At 41.5% G+C, this 24,434-nt stretch overlaps 1 protein-coding gene across 1 annotated transcript; it reads left to right on the top strand.

Annotated features, from left to right (window-relative positions):
- The first annotated feature begins 1,942 nt into the window (after positions 1 to 1,942).
- Asb14 (ankyrin repeat and SOCS box containing 14) lies at positions 1,943 to 23,306 on the top strand. Its single transcript, XM_021231583.2, has 9 exons — positions 1,943 to 2,102; positions 5,847 to 5,899; positions 6,084 to 6,218; positions 6,312 to 6,470; positions 8,383 to 8,628; positions 18,692 to 18,863; positions 19,163 to 19,706; positions 21,507 to 21,660; positions 22,647 to 23,306. The coding sequence occupies exons 1-9, from the start codon at positions 1,981 to 1,983 to the stop codon at positions 22,823 to 22,825; spliced, it is 1,764 nt and encodes a 587-aa protein (XP_021087242.1). The 5' UTR covers positions 1,943 to 1,980; the 3' UTR covers positions 22,826 to 23,306.
- The last annotated feature ends 1,128 nt before the right edge of the window (positions 23,307 to 24,434 follow it).

Raw genomic sequence — 24,434 nt, forward strand, 5'->3', positions numbered from 1 at the left:
AAAAACAAGGAAAGCATGCCAGACTAGTCTTATGATCAAGTATTTATAGTAAAGCTATTTATAATGATCGCCAGTGGGGAGAGAAGATCCAGACATCTGCAACATGGAGACTTGGGAGCAGCCCTAGAGGACATTTAAAAAGGTAAAAAATTAGTCTTTAGAGCCTGTTCTATATTAAAATGGTAGTGTTCTCTTTAAACCATTTAGATATTGCCTAATACACTGGCTGGCTTAATTATTGCTGTTCCTATTCTTTGTGGTGTATTTATTCCCAAAACATTCTCACTTTCGGGTTTTTACAATAAAATAGTGTTGTTAGCATAGCATTCACTGACTCTATGGAAGGTCTTCTTTTGGGTGCTATAATCATTGAGAAAAACTCAAATGCCCTGCCTAAATAAGTCAATAGGAAACACTTTCAGTATTGCAAAAAAATGCCCTGGGCTTTTTAAAATCCCTTTAAAGTTTAATTACTTATTTGTAAGTAGTTTTTGTTGTTGTTTTACTTTTTGCCTTCAGTTTTGAAGTTGGTGTGTAAATGGGCTTTGCTATGACATTTTCATACACGTGTGTCATTATGCTGTATTCGTTCCCTTCCCCATGCTGTCCACCCCGCCCCGCCCCTCTTGACTTTCTTCCGTGTGTCTTCTGTCACTCTCTTTCTCCCTCCCCCTCCTTTAAAAGCACTTCCTCTCATGGTTCCTGTCTACTTTCATGGTGTGTGTGTGTGTGTGTGTGTGTGTGTGTGTGTGTGTTGCTCTCCACCTCACTTTTAATTTTTTCTTTATTCTTGACATTGTCACAGGTGCATACAATGAAATATGATCATATATTTCCCCCAACATGTCATTCTCCCAGCTTCTTGTCCTTATTTTATTTTGTGTTTTTTTTTCTTTTTTATAACCCACTAAGTTCAGTTAGTGCTCTCCATGTGTGTGGGAGTGGGTGTGGAGTCACACCCTAAAGCGTGGAAATCCTAGCAGTAGCCATGTCTTTTTAAAAAATGGTTTTCACCTAGAAAATATCAGCTGACAACAGTCCTGCAGTAAGGGATGAGGACTAGAGACCATCTGTCCCATATGTGCCAGAATTTGATGAGTTTGACCTTGCGTGGGCCTCTTGCAGGTAACCGTGGCTGCTGTGAGTTCTTGAGTGTGACTATGAAAGCTTGTCAACAGGGATGAATTTTACTTGTTGGTTTGAGATTGATTTTTTTTCCTGAAGCCATATCCCTAAAAGAGAGTGACTTCCCTCCATCAGCAGCTATCGACTGTTGAGAGCTCCTCAGCGAGATGCAGGCCTCACAGGGCCTCTCTGCATCCGGGCTGGCACTTAGACTGACTTCATCTCATGTAGGTTCTGTGCAGTAACCACAGTTGCTATGCACTGATGTGTGCAACAGCTGTGCATGTCCAAAAGCCACCACTGTGCAGCTCTCCTCCCATCTGCCGACTCTTACGTCCTTTCTGCCCCCTCTTCCTCAGTGTGCCTAGATACGGGTGTGGATACAGGAGAGACATCCATAGCTGAGCACTCAGTTTCTTATAAGGTCTTCTTTTGAGATCTGTCTATTCAGTTCATTAGCCCTCTTATTAGCTAGATCATCTAACAATTTATGTACTTAATTTTTGCAGTTCTTTATATAGTTTGGATATTAATCTCTGGTGTATAGTTGGCAATGATTTATGACCTAAGTCTCATGAAAGTAGGGTTTTCTTGAGTAAGTTTTAAATAAATGTCTACTCACAGAAACATCTAATTTATATTGAATCCAGGGCAGTCCAGAAAACTTTTAAATTCATGGGAAAATTTTAAATGAATATTTTGTTTTCAAAATTTGCATTTTCTTCATTTATCAATCCTGTCAGCTTTCTAGTTTTCTAGATGTCACTTCATATTTTTAGGCAGTTGAAATCTTTTCACAACTGGAAAAATACTTGAACTCATTCTGAGTTGAAAGTGAACCTATCCAAGACTCACATGGATAACTCCAACAGTGATGAGGACACAGACACCGACTTTGAAACCCAACTCATCATTCAACAGAGTTTGCTGGATATCTACAAGCCAGGAATAACGCAACATACATCAGAAGACAAGAGGTAATGTCCTCCTCATTGGCAAAGAGTATTAAGAAGTATTCAGCAGTTGAGACCAGTCATGATCTTAATGCTAATGTTACAGACACAGAAGGGAAAGTCAGAGAATACAGGGAGTTGTTATCTTAGGGTTTCTGTTGCTATAAAGAGACACCGTGACCATGGCAACTCTTATAAAGAATTTAACTGTGGCGGCTCACTCACAGTTTCAGAGGTTCCGTCCGTTATCATCATGGCAGTGAGCGTGGCTTGCAAGGCAGATGTAGTGCTGGAGGAGCAGCTGAGAGTCCCACATCTTGCAACCAACAGGAAGTCAACTGACTGTCATACTTAGTAAAGCTTGAGAAAAGAGACCTAAAAGCCTGCCCCCACAGTGACACACTTCCTCCAACAAGACCACACCTACTGCAACAAAACCACACCTCCTAATAGTGCCACTCCCTTTGAGGGCCATTTTCTTTCAAGCCATCAGAGTTGTCTTTTTTTTTTTTCAGTAGTGGTTAGAATTGAACCCTAGGTCACGCGAATGCAAAGCGTGCACTATGCCGCTGCATTCCCAATGGGTGACTGTAATGTAAGCACGTCTAGAATATAATGCCCAAATGCAGAGAGAAACTTGGAAAGAAGTAAGACAGTAGGAGGGTAACAAATCTGGGTGAGAAGATGCGCACTGGAAAGCAGAAGGAAGAAATGAAGGCAGGCGATGAAGGCCAGAGAAGAGCATAACACAGTTGTCCTTACGGAGTTGAAGGTACACATGAATATAACCAAGACACACAGGAAATTACCTCAGTGAGGCAGGTGAGGAGCCCGGTCTTTATCTACTGAGATCCAGGGAGGGAGTGCAGCCTTAGGAGAGACCAACACCTCCTGGGTGAGGGGATTAGAGTTTTGTTGGCACTAGGTCTCTACACGGTGTAAGAATTACCCTCACCCTGGGTAAGGACAGTTCACAGTCATGCACAGCTAGCTGATCAGCAACGTTGGCCTCCAGGGCTGAAACCATTGCCTTTATGGAGTGAGAAGCCCAGTTGGTTGGCATGGCAACCTCTATCTACCTGCTCAGGTAAAGCAGGATGGTTTCTTAACCTCAAATGACCTTACAATTAAATATGGAAATGAGGATTAAATCAAACCTATAGGATTTTTAAAGCTTTATTTTGTATTTTGGATGTGTGTGTGGTGTGGATTTATGCATTTGAGTGCAGGTGCCTGTGGAAACCACAGGCGTCAGATCCCTGGAGCTGGAGTTATAGGTGGTGTGAACTGCCCGGTGTGGGTGCTGAGAACCAAACTCTGGTCCTCTACAAGAGCAGGATGTGCTCTTAATCACTGAACCGCATCACCAGCATCTGGTAGTATTATCTAACTTTAACAAATTCATGGTGTGATCACAGTATGCCATGAACTAGTCCTAACTATTAACTTACTTCAATTTTAATTCTCGTTACTTCTTTATGGGGAGGTCCTGTTATTTTTAGAAATAACATTTACAAATAAAGAAACTGAGGCACAGAAAAGTAACTTACTCAAGTTCACTAATGAGCTAATGAGGAGCCAGGCAGGTTCACAGTCTGTGCTTCCCGCAACAACATAATCCCTATACATTGCTGTTCACTTTAGGGTGATAATTAAAATAATATTTAGATGCTTAAAGTTTCACAAAGAAATCAGACTTACCAAGTTGTCTAGTGATATCAATCTTATGGTTGTGGTATTAATGCATAACCAAGCAATTGATTTCTTTTTTAATTTATTTACTTATTTTTATTACATATAGTGTTTTGTTTGCATATTTGCCTGCACACCAGAAGAGGGCACCAGAGCTCACAATAGATGGTTGCGAGCCACCATGTGGTTGCTGGGAATTGAACTCAGGACCTCTGGAAGAGCAGTCAGTGCTCTTAACCTCTGAACCATCTCTCCAGCCCCAACAATTTATTTCAAATAAATACTTATAGTCTAAAAGTGCAAGAGATTTTTACTAAGTAAAGTATGGAAATGTATGATGGAAATTGAAATTGTAGTCATCACATAAATTTCATTTATTAAATTTCAAAACTTGTACAATACCCAGAGAAGATTGCTGATTGGGCCAGGCATTCACTGGTGTTAGAAATATAAAATGGAGGCTGGATAGTGTTTACTGCACAAACTTGAGGTCCTGAGTCCATATCGCCAGCACCCGCATAAATGCAAGACATGGTGGTGTACATCTGTACTGTCAGTGCTCAGGGAAGCAGAGGCACGTCAGTACCTAAAGCTCATTAGCCAGCCAACAGTCCATCTGGCTGAACTGATGCGCGCCAGCAGAGAGACCCTATCTCAGAAGGAAGACACGGTGGAAAAGCAACGGAGGAGACACCCGACGGTGACCTCTTAAAGGCAATGGAGGGGATGCCTGATGGTGACCTCTGGTCCTCTTGTGCATGAACACTCATGCACATGTGTGAATATGTACACACATGGACCACACACACAGAAAGGAAAACAAGAATATTCTTATGTCGTGTGGAGTAGTGACCCACCTAAAGGTGCTTACTCCCTAATTCCTAGAACCCTGAGTACACAAATCTGTAAAACTACAGGAAATTACAGATGCTAATCACATAGTGGAGGTGACCCGGGCAGGGCCTTAACGGTGGGCAGGAAAGGGAGAGGTGTCACCGAAGGGAGGGCGGCACCCAACCAAGGACCTGGAGGAAGAAGGAACGGATCCATGTACCAAAAACCATGTGATGGTTCTAGAACTTGGAAAAGACAAGAAACAGAACCTTACCTAGAGCTTTCAGGAGAAGCCAGATCTGTGCAAGCCCAGAACCGAAGAACCACAAAGTAATGGCTTTGTGCTGTTTTAAGTCAGTAACAGTGTGGTCATTTCTCACAGAGCACACAGAAACAACACAATTACAAATGTTAGGGAGACTCAGATGGCCACATTGTGAACAGGACAGAGTGTCTAAGAAAATTCATTCTTTCCAACCTGGGCTTACTGAGTAAGCAGAGAAAACCGTCTAAGATTCATATATTGAGTCCAGGGTGCTTGCCCACAACCCCTGCAGAGGCAGAAGCAATGCAGGGACCTGGAGCAGCTCTGGGCTACATAATGAGATCCTGTCTCAAAATTTAAAACTCATACACAATGCTTTAAGGTTTAGATCTTTTCATAAAAGTAGAATTTAAACTGTTACTGTTTCCTGAAAAAGAATTCAAACTATGGGGAATTCACACCTTAATTATGTATTTTTAACAATAATTTTTTGCTAGAGTATCTATCGGTTTTTCCATGTGGTACAATTGACTCAAATTTAAGTCAATTCAGCACCATTTATTGAAGGCATAAACTGCAGTCTAGATTCCCAAGTAGACCTGTTCCTTGCCTTCAAGAAGTTATGTCTAACAAGGGAGAGCAGACCTGGAGGGGCAGTTTCCCTATAATGTGTTGAGGAACGTACTACATTTTACAAATGGAATCTATCCCTCGCCCTCAACCCTTGCACTCATGTACGAGCACACATGATGAGTGTGTATGTGTGAGTGTGTGCATGCATGGGCACGTGCACTGGAGATGTTATGCATGCAAGGCAAGCATTCTAAGCTGCACACCCATCCTCAAGGCAAGTGTTTCTACTAGGTCTCACTGAGTCCTTCATATGGGAGTTCATCCCTGAGTAACTACAACTGTTTTTACCTTTTCTTTTGGGCTTCCATCAAAAACACTAGATAACTGCTTATTTTTCTGTGCAGATCCCATTCTGTTTTGAGTGCTGATCATAAGAAGATCATTGAGGCGATAGAGGCAGTTAAGTTCTCTTCCTATTCTCCCTTCCGTGTGTGGTGAGGTGTGGTGGTGGCAGCATTTCCTTCCAGGCACCAAAAGCCTGGAAACAGTCTCCTACAGACTGGGCATTTGGTGGTCGATGGCAGAAGTAGCATGGGCTCCTGTGTGTGCCAAACATGAATCTGTGTTCTTTTCCATGTCACCAGGTAAGGAAGATGCACTGGCGCACTTGACCAGGTGCCAGTCTGCATTTGATGAAGCCAACGGGGATGGCTGGCTCCCTCTGCATAAGGCGGCAGTGCACTTAAATAGGAACATCTTGGAAATAACCCTGAAAGGTAAACTCCTCTTCGCTCCTCTTGATGCTTCGGAAGAATGAGTTAAGTTTATTTCTGCATCTTAACCTGTGTGGTGTGATGAATTTATTTCAGCTTCCAAACCCAGTGCGTGGGAACACACCACCCACAATGGTGAAACACCACTCTTTTTGGCGGTCAGCAGTAGCCTCCTAGAAAATGTCCATTTTCTCCTTCTCAATGGCTGCAACCCAGATGCTAAGAATCTTGAAGGCAATTCCCCTCTTCTTACAGGTAAAGAACAGCTTCTCTTTGAAGAAAGTCTAGGTCACCTCCGTGGCCACAGTTACGGCACTGTCCGTTCGGCTCCTGCTCTCTGGCGTGTGTTCTGCTGGGTGGGGTAACTTTCGCTTGTAACCAACTCTTCTTGACTTTGAGGCCAGTCTGGGTCACATAGTGAGTTAAAAGTTAGCATGGATTTTGAAACTGTGTCCCAAGAAACAAAACTTAAAAAATAAAAATCCTCTGAGAAAGAACAAAGATATCTGGGAAAGAGAGAATTCCGATAACTGGCTCTTAAACCCAACCCAAATGTAATTCTTGTCGACACCACACTGCTCAAGTTGTCTCTCATGGCCCCAGTCTTCCTGAGAAGGCAGTGCACAAACTACAGAGCACCACACCACAGCTCGCATGAGAAAGCTCTTGCGTGACAAGTGTGTGTAAGTCACGTCTGAAAAGCAAACACACTCTGAGCCTTTCACAGCGATGGTGGGAAGCTGGCTCCTCTCTGGATTCTGGATTCATTTATCTGTGTGTGTCCTTGCTGCTGTTTCTAGGCTGGCTCTCTTCTTTGTTTTGGCTGATGCTAGCTACATGATCATTTGTTTTCATCACAAAGAATCTCAGGGAGCATTCTCTACTACATACTTGGGAACCAGCCCCAAACCCTCACTGCCTGTGAGCAGAGCCATTCCTATAGATATTTCAATGGCATTTTAGCCCTCCATCCATTGCTGAGGAGGCTTCTGTTGCTGTTAGGGCTCTCCTCCTAAGCAGCTGCAGGCATCTTAGGACTGTACTAAGCATTTAGACTCTCATTAAAAATATAGTTCACTTTATTAAAGATGGTTTTCATAAACAATTCCAAAAATAGAATTAACATGCAAATGAAAATTGTCACCACCACTCCATGTCACAGGTGAAGGAGCAATTTTAGTGGACAGTCACGCCAAGTTTAGGCTTGCCTTAGCATTTCTGTCCTCCTTAAGTAATTTATAATGGACATGCACTTTCTTTCCCTTTTAATAATATTTTTACGTTTATTTCCTCGTGGTGCGGGGGTAGTTGGGGGTTCACTGACATGGCACATGTGTGAAGGTCATACGACAACTTGCAGACATTGGTTCTCTCCTTCCACCATGTGTGGCCCGGGATGGAACATGAGTTTTCAGACATGGCACAAGTCCTGTGCTCACTGGGCCATTTAACTGGCCCTCCTTTTCTTTCTTAAAAAAAAAAAACATACATTATTTACACATAACATTGTAACATATCATCTGCAAAGCTAAAAGTTTTATGCTGTGTGATGTATTTTTAGGTGGTAACTACAGGGTTGCTTTGTACACTGGTGTCGTATGTAGGCATTCACCATCATCATGACATTTTCATATATGTATAGAATGTATTTCTGTCATGCCCATCCCCCATTCCCCTCTCTTGTCCCTCTAATCTCCTTCCTCTTTTCAGATATACCTCTCCAACACATACTTTCATGTCCTTGATTTTGATGATCCAATGAGTTTAATTAAGGATGCTTAAAAAAAAAAAAACATGGGTGACAGGTGACTTTTACAGGAGCATAGACATCTCCCTAGTGGTTGTCTCACTGAAGAAATGTCTCACTATCCTCCAGTCACCATTAACTGTCTGTGGGTTCTAGGGAGGGGTGCAGCTTGTGAGCCTCTCCACGAAGCTCCTGTTTTCTTGAGAGAAATAAGGTTAATAAACTTTTTCTCAACCATGTAAATACCCAGTAGAAAGTAGCAGCTCACAGCTTACAAAAACAAAAACAAGACCCCACATCTCATTTATGTAAAACACTCTAGTATTACTTTGTATCTGCCTTAAGAAGCTGAGGACACTAGCTAATAGGCCACTTACCTTAAGCCCCTCTTAATGCACTGTCCACCTCACAATTCCCCAGCTGTTCTGAAAGACTCCTACGACATGGCCACCTTGCTGATCAGCCATGGAGCGGATGTCAACCTTCGATGTGCCAATGAGAGAACAGCTCTCCATGAAGCTGCCAAGCTAGGCAGATTGGACATGGTGAAGTTGATGCTGGCTTCTGGGGCACACCCGGATGCACGGAGCTCCTACGGATTTACCCCTCTCGCGCTTGCGGCTCAAAGCGGACACACTGAAATCATGGAACTCTTACTGCAGAAAGGCAAGGGTTACCCAGTGACTGGTTACAGGAGTAATGAGAGCCAAGGGTTGGTTTAGGGGTAGGGCTTATTGTTGGTTCGTGTTTTTTAAGACTTACTTATTTTTATTTTGTATGTGGGAGTGTCTTGCCTGCATGTATGTCTATTTACTACATGCATATAAAGTTCACAGAGGCTAGAAAAGGGATGCCCAGGAACTAGAGTTAAAAACAGTTGTTGGTATGTTCTGGGAATTGAACCCAGGCCCTCTGGAAGAGGAGCCAGTGCTCATAACTATTAATTCATCTCTCCAGACTCCCCAAGAGTTCTTCTAAAATAACATTTTATAAGGACCAGTGTTTGTGAAAATTGTGTGTGAATGTTAGCTATTTAAAAACCTGAACTCAGCTGGGCAGTGTTGACACACGCCTTGAGAGAGAGAGGGGGGAGGGAGAGAGAGAGGGAGGCAGAGAGAGAGAGAGAGAGAGAGAGAGAGAGAGAGAGAGAGAGAGAGAGAGAGAGAGAGAGAGAGAGAGAGAGGAGAAAGGAGAGAGGACAGAGAGAGAGGAGGGAGGGGGAGGAGAGAGAGAGAGAGAGAGAGAGAGAGAGAGAGAGAGATTAAAAGAAACACTGAAAATGGAGACTGAATCTTTTGTGACATAGTTTTGCAAATTATGAGGCTGCAGATGACTTTTGTCCAATACTCCATCAAACCAACCCTTGGTTCTCAGTTTAAACTTTTGTGTTGGTTGTCCTTTCCTACAAAGTCTCTGCAACAATCCATGTTCTGTGTGTCTCTGTCTCTCTGTCTCTGTCTCTGTCTCTGTCTCTCTCTCTCTCTCTCTCTCTAAACTTGGTCTCAATCATATAATCACCCAATAGACAATAGCTGCTCACAGTTTACCAAAAAGCAAACATCTCATTGATATAAAACACTACTAACCAGGGCTGGAGAGGTGGCTTAGTGATTAAAAACACTGACTGTTCTTCCAGAGGATCCAAATTCAATTCCCAGAGCCCACATGACAACTCACAATTATCTAACTCCAGTTCCAGGGAATCTGTCACCTTCACACAGACATACATGCAGGCAAAACACCAATGTACATAAAATATAATTTAAAAATCACACCAACATTACTTTGTATCTGCCCTATCTATCTGTCTATCATCTGTCATCTCCCTTTCTTGCCTCCCTTCCCTCCACACCCTCCAAGGTTTTCTTGAGGCAATGTGTCATCAAGCTGTTAAGATAATAGCAAATTCCTCCTGACTGCTTTACTCTGTGTCCTAGCCTCTGCTTGGGTAATAACCAAACCCCCAGGGGGAGAAGACAATTCATGCTGAATACTTTCTATCCGACAGGTATTTAGCAGTTTGTATCCTTTAAACACGTGAGGCAGGTATCAACTTCATCCTGCACTTGAGGAAAGAAGACCAATGATGGTACCAGCTGCAACACGTCTTCCATTACACCCACTCCCTTTAGTGATGACAAGTCTAGACTCTGGTTTATCTAGCAGGGACCCTTGGCTCACAAAACGAATACATCACTGAGACCATCATTAATGTGTCCAATGAAGCAGTGTATGAAATCACAACATTGTACCTTTTATTTTCCTTATATCTAGAAGCTTTGGATTTTAGTAATATATAATTCCAGTCTACAATACTCTAGATGGCAAGGCCTTCTATACAGGAAGCAGAGCTCCAACAAATGCCTGTTGAATTTTAACACAGTGCCTGACATGTGATCTAAAAGATGTCTAGAGTTATTCACTGGAATAACAAAAGGAAACACCAGATCTTTCATCTTTGAGAAAGACTCTTTCCCTCTACCTCACTGTGTTACTGGGGTTTAAACCAGTCTTCTGCATTGTCCAAAAGAACTCTAATAATAAACTACATTTCTAGCCTAAGAATAAGCCTTGTCTAGATCACTGATTTAAATATAAAGATGGAGGAAAGACAACAAATTTAAATCTTTTTTATAAAGTTTTATTTAAATTAGAAACAATCTTATTTTATATACCAATCCCAGTTCCCTCTCCCTCCTGTCCTCCCATGCCCACCACCAGCCCCCCATCCCACCTCCCATCCACTCCTCAGGGAGGGTGAGACCTCCAATGGGAATCATCAAAGTCTGTCACATCATTTGGGGCAGGGCCTAGGCCCTCCCCTATGTATCTAGGCTAAGAAAGTATTCCTCCATAGGGAAGGGGCTCCCAAAGTCCATTTGTGCACTCCGAATAAATACTAGTTCTACTACCAGAGGCCCCATAGACTGCCCAGGCCTCCCAACTGACACCCACATTCAGAGGGCCTGGTTCGGTCCTACACTGGTTCCCCAACTGTCAGATTAGGGTCCATGTGCTCCCCCTTGCTCAGGTCAGCTGTTTCTATGAATTTCCCCAGCATGATCTTGACCCCTTTGCTCATCACTCCTTCCTCTCTACAACTGGATTCCAGGAGTTCAGCTCAGTGATTAGCTGTGGATCTCTGCTTCTGCTTCCATCAGCTACTGGGTGAAGGCTCTATGATGCCATTTAAGGCAGTCATCAATCTCATTATAGGGGAAGGGCATTTAAGGTAGCCTCTCCACTATTGCTTAGATTGTTAGTTGGGGTCATCCTTGTGCATCTCTGGACATTTCCCTAGTGCCAGATTTCTCTTTAAACCTATACTGGCTCCATCTATTAATGTATCTCTTTTCTTGCTTTCCTCTATTCCTCCCCTGACTCAGTCTTCCTGATTCCTTTTGTTGTCCTACCCCCTCCCCTTTCACCTACCTACCTCCCACCTTCCCCATGCTCTCAATTTGTTCAGGATATCTTGTCTCTATTAGGGTCCTCCTCCTATCCTAGCTTTTCTGGGGTTGTGGATTATAGCCTGGTAATCCTTTGCTCTATGTCTAATACCCATTTATGAGAGAGTACATACCATGTTTGTCTTTCTGTGTCTGGGTTACCTCACTCGGGATGGTTTCTTCTAGTTCCATCCATTTGCCTGCGAATTTCAAGATTTCATTTTTTTCCCACTGAGTAGTACTCCATTGTATAAATGTACTACATTTTCTTTATCCATTCTTCGGTTGAGGGAAATCTGGATTGCTTCTAGGTTTGGCTATTACAAATAATGCTGCTATGAACACAGTTGAACAGATGTCCTTGTGGTATGAATGTACATCCTTTGGGTATATGCCTAAGAGTGGAACTGCTGGATCTTGAGGTAAAGTGATTCCAATTTTCCTGAGAAACCACCATACTGATTTCCAAAGTAGCTGTACAAGTTTGCACTCCCACCAGCAGTATAGGAGTGTTCCCCTCTCTCCACCACCTCTCCAGCATAAACTGTCATTGGTGTTTTTGATTTTAGCCATTTTGACAGGAGTGAGATGGTATCTCAGAGTTGTTTTTATTTGTATTTCCTGGATGGCTAGGGATGTTGAGCACTTTCTCAAGTGTCTCTCAGTCATTTTAGACTCCTCTATTGAGAATTCTCTATTTAGTTCTGTACCCCATTTTTTAATTGGATCCTTGCTTCTTAAGTTCTAAATTTTGGAGATCAGCCCTCTGTCAGATGTGGGGTTAGTGAATATCTTTTCCCAATCTGTGGGTTGCCTTTTTGTCTTCTCAGGTTCAGGAGGTCCCACTTACTGTCGATCTTAGTGTCTGTGCTACTAGAGTTATGTTGGTTCAGGAGGTCCCACTTACTGTCGATCTTAGTGTCTGTGCTACTAGAGTTATGTTCAGGATGCTGTTTCCTATACCAATTCGTTCAAGGGTGCCTCCCACTTTCTCTTCTAACAGATTCAGTGTGGCTAGATTTATGTTGAGGTCTTTGATCCATTTGGACTTAAGTTTTGTGCATGTCGATAAACATGGATCTATCTGCAGTCTTCTACATGCCAGCATCCAGTTATGCCAGCACCATTTGTTAAAGATGCTTTCTTTTTTCCATTGTGTATTTTTAGCTTCTTTGTCAAAAATTGGGTGTTCATACTTGTATGGGTTAATATCAGGGTGTTCAATTCGATTCCAATCAGTCTACCTGTCTATTTTTGTGCCAATACCAAGCTGTTTTCAGGACTACAGCTCTATGATAGAGCTTAAAGTCAGGGATGGTGATGCCTCCAGATGTTGCTTTGTTGAATAAGGTTGTTTTGGCTATCCTGGGTCTTTTGTTTTTCCATATAAAGTTGATTATTGTTCTTTCAAAGTCTGTGAAGAATTGTGCTGGGATTTTAATAGGGATTGCGTTAAATCTGTAGATTGCTTTTGGTAAGATTGCCATTTTAACTATGTTGATCCTACCTATCCAAGAGCATGGGAGATCTTTCCACCTTCTGGTGTCTTCTTTAATTTCTTTCTTTAAAGACTTTTCCCTTGTTTGGTTAGCGTTACCCCCAAAGTATTTTATGTTGTTTGTGGCTATTGTAAAGGACAATGTTTCTCTGATTTCTTTCTCAGCCATCTGTATATAGTAGGGCTACTGATTTTCTTGAGTTGATCTTGTATCCTGCCACTTTGCTGAAAGTATTTATCAGCTGCAGGAGTTCCCTGGTAGAGTTTTTTGGGTCACTTATGTAAACTATCTTATCATCTGAAAATAGTGAAAATTTGACCTCTTCTTTTCCAATTTGTATCCCCTTGATCTCCTTTTGTTGTTGTATTGCTCTAGTTAGAACTTCAAGTACAATACTGAAGAGGTATAGGGAGAGGGGACAGCCTTGTCTTGTTCCTGATCTTAGCGGAATTGCATTGAGTTTCTGACCATTTAGTTTGATGTTGGCTGTTGGTTTGCTGCACATAGCTTTAATTATGTTGAGGAAGTTCCTGTTATCCCAGATCTCTCCAAGACCTTTATCATGAAGGGGTGTTGGATTTTGTCAAAGGCTTTTTCAGCATCCAGTGAGATGATCATGTGATTTTTGTTTCTCAGCTTGTTTATATGGTGGATTACATTGATGGATTTTCATATGTTGAACCATCCTTGCATCCCTGGAATGAAGCCTACTTGATCATGGTGGATAAGTTTTCTGATGTGTTCTTGGATCTGATTTGCCAGGATTTTATTGAGTATTTTTGCTTCAGTGTTCATGAGGGATATTGGTCTGAAGTTCTCTTTCTTAGTTGTGTCTTTCTGTGGCTTGGGTATCAAGGTTATTGAAGCCTCATAGAAAGGGTTTGGCAAAGACCCTTCTGCTTCTACTGTGTGGAATACTTTGAGAAGAATTGGTATAAGCTGTTCTTTGAATTTCTGGTAGAATTCTGCACTGAGGCCATCTGACCCTGGGTTTTTTTGTTTGTTTGTTTGTTTTGGTTGGGAGACTTTTGATGACTGCTTCTATTTCCCTTAGGTGTTATAGGTCTGTTTAAATTGCTTATCTATTCTTGATTTAATTTTGGCAGGTGATATCTATCCAGAAAATTGTCCATTTCCTTTAGATTTTCAAATTTTGTGGAGTACAGGTTTTCAAATTATGACCTGATGATTCTCTGGATTTCTTCAGTGTCTGTTGGTATGGCCCCCTTTTCATTTCTGATTTTGTTAATTTGCATGTTCACACTCTGTCCTTTGGTAAGTTTGGATAAAGTTTTGTCTATCTTGTTGATTTTCTCAAAGAACCAACTCTTCGCTACATCGATTTTTTTGTATCGTTTTCTGCTTTATTGATTTCAGCCCACAATATGATTGTTTCCTGGCGTCTACTTCTCCTGGGTGAATTTGCTTCTTTGTGTTCTAGAGCTTTCAGTTGTGCTGTTAATTCTCTAGTGTAACTATTCTCCAGTTTCTTCATGTGGGCACTTAGTGCTATGAACTTCCCCCGTAGCACTGTTTTCAAAATGTCCCATAAGTCCCTAGAATTGGGAATTCTAGGAAGTCTCTAATTTCTTTTTTTATTTCTTCATTGACCCAGGAATGGTGCATTTGAGCATTGTTCAACGTCGTGAGTTTGTAGGGTTTCTGCGATTTGTGTTGTTGTTGCATTCTAATTTTAATGCATAGCGGTCTGATAAGGTGCATGGAGTTATTCCAATTTTTTGTACCTGTTGAGGTTTGATATGTTGCCAAGTATGTGGTCGATTTTTGAGAAGGTTCCATGTGGTGCTGAGAAGAAGGTATATTCTTTTTTATTTGGATGGAATGTTCTATAGATGTCTGTTAATCCCAATTGGGTCATAACTTCTATTAGTTCCTTTGATTCTTTGTTAAGTTTCTGTCTGGTAGTCCTGTCTAGAGGTGAGAGTGGGGTGTTGAAGTCTCCCACTATAAGTGTGTGGGGCTTTATATGTGATTTGAGTTTTAGTAATGTTCCTTTTATGAACGTGGGTACCTTTGTATTTGGGGCATAGATGTTCAAAATTGAAACTTCATCTTGGTGGATTTCTCCTGTGATGAGTATGAAGTGCCCTCTTTCATCTCTTTTGATTGATTTAATTTTAAAATCTAATTTGTTAGATATTAGGATTGCAACCCCCACTTGCTTCTTGGGTCCATTTGATTGGAAAATCTTTTCCCAACCCTTACATGTGAGGTAATATCTGTCTTTGAGGCTGAGATGTTTCTTGTATGCAGCAGAAGGATGGGTTCTGTCTTCGAATCCATTCTGTTAGCCTGTGTCTCTTTATGGGTGAGTTAAGACCATTAATATTGAGGAATGTTAATGACCATTGATTACTCATTCTTGTTTGTTTTGGAATAGTTGATGGTGGTGGAATTATATGTGGATTTCTACCTCTTTTCTTTTGGTTTTTGGTAAGGTGGGATTATCTATTGCCTATGTTTTTCTGGTTGTAGTTAACTCCCTTGGGTTGGGGTTTTCCTTCCAGAACTATCTGTAGGGCTGGGTTAGTGGATACATATTGTTTAAATCTGGATTTGTCGTGGAATATTTTGTTTTCTCCATCTATAGTGATTGAAAGCTTTGCTGGATATAGCAGTCTGGGCTGGCATCCATGGTCTCTTAGTGTTGGTAGAATATCTATCCAGTACCTTCTGGCTTTCAGAGTTTCCATGGAGAAGTCAGGTATGATTCTGATAGGTTTACCTTTGTATGTTACTTGGCCGTTTTCCTTTGCTGCTCTTAATATTCTTTCTTTATTCTGTATGTTCAGGGTTTTTACTATTATGTGGCCAGGGGATTTCCTTTTACTCTCATTGGCATGTCTTTCTTTAAGTTGGGAAAGTTTTCTTCTATGATTTTGTTGAATATGTTTTCTTCCCCCTTTGAGGTGTATTTCTTCACCTTCATCTATACCTATTATTCTTAGGTTTGGTCTTTCCACAGTGTCCCATATTTCCTGGATATTTTGTGTTAGGGATTTGTTGGACTTAAGATTTTCTTTGGTCGATGAATCTATTTCCCCTAGTGTGTCTTCACTAGGATTCTCTTTTCCATCTCTTATATTCTGTTGGTTATGCTTGTATTTGTAGTACCTGACCGTTTGCCCAGCTTTTCTATTTCCAGCATTCCTTCAGACTGTGGGGTTTTTTCACTGTCTCTATCTCAGCTTTCAACCCTTGCACTGTTTGAATTGTTTCTTGTAATTTTTGCTTTGTCTTTTCTTCTTGCATTTGTTGAAGTTTTTGGTTTGTCTTTTCTTTCATTTCTTGCATTTTTTGGATTCTTTCCTCCATATCTTGTATTTTTTGTTTGGTTTTTCTTCCATGTCTTTAAGGGATTTTCTCATATCATCTTCTTTGAGGGCCTCTATCATTTTCATGAAGTTGTTTTTAAGGTGTTTCTCATCTGCTTCTCCCGCAATGGACTGTTCAGGTCTTGCAGGTGTAGATTCTCTAGTTTCTGGCAGTGACATATTGGTTTTTCTGTTGGTGGGTGTGTTTTTGTATTGTCACCTTCCCATCATTTCTTCCTGTGGGTGCAGAAGGAGTCTCTTCCCCCCCTGGTGGGTATGTGCCCACGGTTCCTTTCCAGTGGGCGGGAGCAGGCCCAATACCCTGGTGGCTTTCCTTTTGTGTGGATGGAGGCCATCCTAGTATCAGAACTTAGCAAACTCTGGGTAGGTTGGACCCTCGCCTCTCCTGTCCCATGGGTGGAGATTGGGAGTTGGAAGCTGGAAGTCTCTGGGTGGGCTGAATCCCGTTGGGCTGGGATCTGGATCCGCTGTGCGCAGTCCTCAGGTCTCCAGTGGTTCTGCTCAGGCCACCTGAAAGCAGGCTGGAGACAGATCAACAGTTACCTCGCCTGTCCCGTGGGTGGAGAATGGGACTTTTTAATTGGATTACTTGGTGTTTTGGTGGCTAGCTTCTTGAACTCTTTGTATATTTAGGAAATCAGCCCTCTGTTAGATGTTGGGTTGGTGAAGATCTTTTCCCATTCTGTGAGCTGCTATTTTGTCTTGTTGACTGTGTCCTTTGCCTTACAGAAGCATCTCAGTTTCAGGAGGTCCCATTTACTAATTGTCGATCTCAGCATCTGTGCTACTGTGTTATGTTCAGGAAACGGTCTCCTGCACCAATTCGTTCAAGGGTACTTTGATCTTTTACCTGTCAGATAAACCAGCATTTGCTGGCCAGCGAGCCAGCATTTGAAGCCGTATCTGACTAAATCACTTTGTTTTACCACCCTGTGTGGCTGCAATAGCAACATGGTCTCAGAGAAGTAAGCTTGGATCTGGAGATGTGCTCACAAATCTTAATCCTCTTGTCTACTAGCTCTATTTTGGAGGAACTTAAACGCAGAAAGCCTGAGTTTATTTACCTTTCAATGAGGATATTAAAACCTACTTTTGAGGTTGTGAAGTTTAGAAATTCTTTAATATTCTATTTTTATCTTTGATTTTTGAGACAGCCCTGGCTGTTCTAGAGCTCACCATGTAGACTAGGGTGGCTTCAAACTCAGATCCACCTGCCTCTGCCTCCCAGTGCTGAGATTAAAGGTGTGTGCCATCACTCCTGGCCAAGATTTCATTTTTAATTACATATGACTGTCTCTGTGTGTACGCCACTAATGCGTAGGTGTTCAAGGAGGCTAGAAGAGAGTATTGAACCCCTACAGCTGGAGTTAAAGGTGGTTGTGAGCCACCCAACCTGGTGCTGGAAACAGAAGTCAGCTCTGTTAACAGCAAGCACTGTTAATGGCTAAGCTCTCTCCAGCCCCAAGTTTAGAAATTCTTACACACATAAAGGAACCAGGACATAGTAAACACTCAAGAATGGCTATCAGATTGTGTAGTGCATTCTGGAAATGGGGTTCTTGTGCAGTTCTTGTGATGAAGGAGTCTGTTCTAAAGGCACATCCTTTCAGTGAGCTCCAAATATGCTCAGAATATGTCAGCTTCATTGAGACTTCTAGCATTAGCTCAGACATCTTTTCTTCAGCTTCCAGCTCTCCTCCCAGTGCCTGCCCTGGATCTTTTAGAGGACACTTAACCTACATAATCAATGAAGTGTGGGTATAGTTACCTTTGTAAGTATCAAGTCTTCAACTTTAATAAGAAGGATTAAGGTCTTTTACTATGAAACCTCTAATAATTTGAAAAATAACAAATGTCCCTTTCATCAAAATACCATTAGATGATATGGAAATACAGTTGTTTGCAGTGCTGCTCTACATGCAAGCAGGTTATGCATTAGGGCAGCTTTTATAAGCCAGTCTAGAAAGAAGGAATACTTGTACCAAGAATTCCTACTGGAGTTCCAAGTGCCAAACGACCTATTAAACTATTCTGAGAAACCACTTACCCCATGGTTTTCTTCCCCAACTAATTTATACTGCACTTGGGAAAAGGGAGCACATATTTTATCTTTTATTCTTAGTGTTTTACTTTAACAGGTGCTGATTGTTTTAAAATGTCTTACTTTTATGTTTAAATGTATAAGTGTCTGTATGTATATATGTGCCCACAGAGGTAGGAAGAGAGCATCAGTCCTCTGGAACTGGAGTTTCAGATAGTTGGAAACTGCCTTGTGGGTGCTAGGAACCAAACCTTAGTCCTCTGGAAAAGCAACAATTACTCTTAACTGCTGAGCTGCTTTTTAGTGGCGGTAATGGTCTATTAGGATTGCTTAAGCAATAGGGTGGAAAGAAACTTTGCCTAATGAGATTTTTCCTCTTTTTAGGGGCTGATGCTCACAGTCAAGCCTCTGATTGTTCCTCCATTTTACTTGAAGCTGTCAGAGGAGGAAATCCAGATTCTGTGACTCTCTTGTTAGAGAATGGAGCTGATGCCAACATTCCTAAAAGTTCAGGCCACCTGCCCATTCATGTGGCAGCTGACAAAGGCCACTTATTGTAAGTCCCATTCTGTAATTGTAACAGGAAATAGTAGTAACTAAATTTTCTTAAAGAACAGTTTGGGAAATATGGGAAGTCTTGGATCTCAGGTGATTTGGCTAGTTCAAAGTTTTAACCTAAACAGTAGCTGTATTAACTTTGACATTTGAGTTTCTTGAAGAAACTAGCACTTTGGTATGGGTCCTAAATACCACCTGATTAACATATATCATTCATTGTAGGGATAATAGTATCATAGACAGGTTAATTCTACTTTGTAACAACCTCTAAAGTGCGTCTTGAAAATTTTTTTCCAGAGCTCTAAAGATGTTGGTTCCAGTTACAGATATTGCTGCCATCAAGAGGAGTGGGATCAGTCCAATTCACTGCGCAGCAGCCGGGGCGCATCCCCAGTGCCTGGAACTTCTCATTCAGGCTGGATTTGATGTGAATTTCATGCTAGATCAGAGAATCCGTAAATATTATGATGATCAAAGGAAGTCAGCCTTGTATTTTGCAGTTTCAAATGGCGACCTCTCTTCCGTTAAGCTGCTTCTGAGTGCTGGGGCTCTACCCAATCAAGACCCGGTCAACTGCCTACAAATAGCTCTCAGAATGGGCAACTATGAGCTCATAAGTCTACTACTGAGGCATGGGGCCAATGTCAATTACTTCTGCAGAGTTAACCCTTTGCATTTCCCATCAGCATTGCAATACTCATTGAAAGATGAAGTCATGCTCAGGATGCTGTTGAATTATGGGTATGACACAGAGCGATGTTTTGATTGTCCTCATGGGGATAGAGTTCATCGTCTTTGTACTTTTGAAGGCTGGACATCTACAGTTATTAAAGACACTATGGTAAGCCCACAGTGCTGGTAGTATTCCCTAAACAGTTGTGTGTAGCCTTGGAACTGTAACAATAGGCGCAATATGCCCTTGGAAAAGCTCACACTGGCAAGACTCTAGTGTGGTATCTCATAACATAACTAAACCCAACCATGGGAATTTGTAAGAAGTACAGAATTCATAGGAGAAAGTGACTTTAGTCAGAACTATGAGAATGATTCACAAGTTCAGCATGAGCAAGGTTTTAAACAATGCATACAATCTTGTATTCTAGCTTTTTCTTTGAGTATTCAGCTAGATTGTTTCTAAGTTCCCCATTCCTATAATCACTGTTTCTCTTTGGTTATCCCTTTTAGTGCTCAAATCTGATCAGCCCATCTCCCTTTGCCATCTTTCTGACAAAAAAGAGACTCACGCACCAGTCTCTTAGCTTTGCCTTACCTCCTCTGCTACTTTCCCAGGGCTTTCAAATGTTTCCTCCACTTTTCAGGTCTTATTTAGTGTCCTCTCCCACAGGCCCTTCCCTGTCTACCTCAAGTAGTTCCCTCTTTCAATCAATTCTCTTACTGTGAAGATTTATAGCACTTATCTAGAATTATTTTAATTATTTTGCACCCCCTCACAAATATATGAACATCAACTCTTACTCATTTTGTTTCCTTGGTCTTGGGTCTGTGCTTAGCATATAGTGGATGTTCTATACACACCTGAATTTATATTTTGAAAATGTGAAAACAAGGGCTGGGTGGTGGTAGCGCACGCCTTTATTCCCAGCACCTGGGAGGCAGAGGCAGGTGGATCTATATGAGTTTGAGGCCAGTCTGGGTTAAGATTACACAGAGAAACCCTGTCTTGAAACACCTCCCCCCCAAAAAAATTTTTTGAAAATAGTGAATGGAAGACTTTGAAATGGTTTGATGAAATGAAGGTTTTATTGAGGTAATAAGGGTTCAAGCTACTTTATACACTGATTTGGCATTAGGGCATACACCATCTGGTATTATTTCCTGAATATCTCGTATATTATAACTTCAACTCTCATTTGGGCATCTTGTCTAAGGGCACACAAATTATTTAAAGACAGAAACTGCCATATTGTTCAGGTATTAGGATCTAGGTTATAAACAACAGAAAATGCAAAAAATAAAAAAGCTATAATAAAGTGACAGCTGGGCAAAATGGCACACATGTAGTCCCAGCTACTCAGGAGACATTACTTGAGGCCATGCTGAGCAACACAGTAAGACTCTAAAACATAGGACTAGCAAGATGGCTAAGCGAGTTAAGATGTTTAACACCAAGACTGATGACCTGAGTTTGATCCCTGGAACCCACATAGTGGAAGGAAAATCAACTTCAGAACAATGCCTCTGATCTCAATACATGCATGAACATGCATGCATGCGTGCACACACACACACTTTTCTAAAAATAATCAAAAATGTCTCGTCTCTTATAAGAACCATAACTAAGTTATCTTCCCACTAGACAGTTTTGTGTTTAACAGGAGAAACACACACCCATATTCCAGCTAGCCAGAAGGCTGCCCGTGTCTTGCTTTTCTTTAAGGGTATCTGGGTAACTGTTCAGACTCCCACTCACATCTGGCAGCTAGAATTGTCAGTTACAAGGCCATCTTTATTGCAGACAACCAAGCAATAAACATATGTAACTACCTGTCAAGCCTTACCCTGTGCAGCTCTGAGGCCACCCTGAGGTCAGTTATGCCTGTGACTCAGTTTAGTACGCTTTTCATCACTCTGCTAAACTAAGGATGCTCAGTGCTGTGCTTTCTGCTTCTTTTCCTCTCAGTTTTGTGAAGTCATAACTCTGTCATGGCTACAGCATCTTTCTGGAAAAGTTGTTCGTGTGATGCTTGATTACGTTGATCAAGTTCAAATCTGTTCAAAATTGAAAGCTGTGCTTGAAAAACAGAAGCTCTGGTCAGAAATACATTTTATCTTGAGTGAGTATCTTTCTTACAGAAAATTCTTACCACAACACTTTATGAACATTCTTCTGATTAAAAGGTTGACCTAAAAAGGAATAGAGAAATACTATTCTTTTAAAATGGTGCTATTCATAACTACACTTAATGTGTGCTTATCATCATTTCCCATCTCCTTCCTTCCTTCGTAGGTAGTTAACACTTTTCCCCAAAGGCTCTGAGGAACAATATACACCCAAGACTCAGAAGCTATGAACTGGCAATAGCAAGAGGGAAAGCGAAGTTCCAACCCTGTAGCATATAAAATGATGTTTCTCCAAACGAATTCTCTCACCTGGGTCAAATTGAATTTTTCTTATATCTCCTTTCTCCTGGGGTGATCTTTGAGCTTTTAGTCAATTCCAAGAGACAGGATGGGGGAGCTGACAGTTAAGTACTTGAAGGATTTGGGGGTCTCACAAGCCAGACTTACAATTGATGTGGGTAGAAACTACCTACATTGAAGGCTGTGATGAGAACTGAAGAGCTGTTTCCCTACACACATTAGTGGCAAATAAAAATGCTATTAACCATCATATCTGCCCACTTCTGAGGATACCAATCCTCTGGCCCCCTACACAATCAAAAATAATTAAAGTTAATATGATTAACTTGTCATTAATGAAGAAAAACAGAAAAAAGTAATGAATAAAAACTAAGAGAACCTGGCCTGGGCATGGGATGAAGCTTCTGGTGTTTGGTTGGAAGGCTGAGCTAGTCTAGCCATGGGTGCATACACAGAACAAAGTGAATTCTGGAGGTTGTTGGGACTTGGGGCAGCAGCAGAAGAATCCCAGATACTGATTGCAAAGTGAGTCTTCCTTCCTTCCTTTCCTTCCTTTCCTTCTTTCTTTCTCTCCTTCCTTTCTTTAATAAATAAAAAATGCTATTAACCTAGATATCAAACACATTTGCCAACTAAGCCCTCAGGTCACCAAGGAACAAAGCAATTCTTTTTGTTTTAGCAAACCCTCGTTCTTTGAAACACTTGTGCCGCCTTAAGATCCGGAAGTGTATGGGACGGTTACGCCTGCGCTGCCCTGTCTTCATGTCATTTCTTCCACTGCCCAAGCGTCTAAAAGCTTATGTCCTTTATGAAGAATACAACCTTTATGGACAAGAAAGTTTTACAGGATCTTGGTAATTGACCTATTTTGGAGGAAAAAGGTATAATGTGCAGCCTTTTCTTAACAAATGACTTTTTCTTCACTTGGTAACTAACTCTTCAGTGTAGTCACATCACTTCATGTCTCTGTGTGCTGGCCTCTCTCTGAGCTTTTCAGAGAGGCTCCAGGTCTCTCAGACAATACAGTTACTGCCCACATGACTTAAGGGTGAGGCGCTACTGCTGAAGACATCCCACACTTTGGCTGCAGAACACAACACTCTACATGTTACAGTACTGAAGTGCCAGGCAAAATGTGCCCCTGATGCAGCTTGCGATGAGCCAGCCAACTACTCTCCAACTGGATTGAGACTCACTCCATTAGAAGGAATTTATGCCTGATACTATAAACCTGGATTTGGGGGGTGCGTTGTTGTTTCTAAAGTCCCAGGCTGCAGAGGTCATAAGCCCTAGGAAAGACCCTACTGAATTTTGCTAAATGAACATGTTCTCAAACTGCCTTTTAAGTGTGTTATATTCATTATATATTAGTTAGCCTTGGTCAGAGATATTTTTTTCTGGCAGGTGTCAATTAAGGTAACGACTCATAACTGGTGACATGCTAAGAAAAAATAACTATTGAGTGTTCAGCCTTAAACAGAACATTCATAATATCCCACTATGGGGCTCAAAGAATACGGCAGAAGAGCAGAAAAACTGTTGAATCAGAGAGAGGATGGGGAGGGCTGCTATAAAACACTGTACATGACATGGTCACTGCGATCTCATTAGTTCGCAGAAACTGTGGTTACCTGCACAAGACTGGGCCCACCAGCATTCCATTATGGTGCTAGAGAAGAAAGTTCTTGCTATATTAGACTAATGACCAGAATCTGACTGCCAGAGCTCAGTGGTAGAAGATCAACTCCAACAAGTTGTACTCTGATCTCCACATGCATCCATGACACACACATGCACGCACACACACACTCTTCTCTCTCCAAACGAACAAAACAAACAAAACAGCATCGTGAATCAGGGAGGGCTCAAGAGGCCCCCTCCTCCTCAAAGAGTGACTGGTAATTAAGCTGCTGAGGAAAGGAGAGCCACGCTCTTCAGTGACATAACCCGCAGAGCTGTTCACACTCCAGGAAGTTACTTACTCGTTGTATTTGCACCAGCCTGTCTTCACACTTATGCAGGCGCCTAATTACTCGGTGAGTCAAATAAATTATAAGAGTTGGAGGGGAAGAGAGAATTTGGCAGGAATGAAAGAGGAATAATAAGGGGTGATGGGGCAAATATAATAAAAATATATACATGTGTGAAAATGCCAAAAATAAATTTTAAAGTAGCTTTGAATCCAGGCTTGGTGGTATATACCAGGTTTTGGGAGATAGAGGCAGAAGGATCAAAACTTCAAGGTCTCCATGGGTACTTTGGAGACTGTCTCAGGAAAGCTAAAACAAAAAATAAAACAAAACTAAAAAACAATGGCTTTGAACATAGTTTCTCAACCATGGCTAGAACTTTAAGATAATTCAAAAAAAAAAAAAACTCATGCAAGAGCACTGGCACATGCCTATAATCCAAACTATTCGGGAGGTGAAGTGGGAGGACCTCACATTCAAAGCCATCGTAAGCTACT

Source organism: Mesocricetus auratus, unplaced genomic scaffold, assembly GCF_017639785.1.
Source record: "Mesocricetus auratus isolate SY011 unplaced genomic scaffold, BCM_Maur_2.0 Super-Scaffold_100006, whole genome shotgun sequence".
NCBI classification, from domain to species: domain Eukaryota; kingdom Metazoa; phylum Chordata; class Mammalia; order Rodentia; family Cricetidae; genus Mesocricetus; species Mesocricetus auratus.

What these genes read in the sequence shown, in the direction of transcription:
- Asb14 (XM_021231583.2), top strand. Translation starts at nt 1,981, where the DNA reads ATGGATAACTCCAACAGTGATGAGGACACAGACACCGACTTTGAAACC. An exon ending in CATACATCAGAAGACAAGAG is followed by an intron (nt 2,103 to 5,846) that starts GTAATGTCCTCC and finishes TTTTCTGTGCAG; the next exon opens with ATCCCATTCTGTTTTGAGTG. An exon ending in AGAAATACATTTTATCTTGA is followed by an intron (nt 21,661 to 22,646) that starts GTGAGTATCTTT and finishes TTTTTGTTTTAG; the next exon opens with CAAACCCTCGTTCTTTGAAA.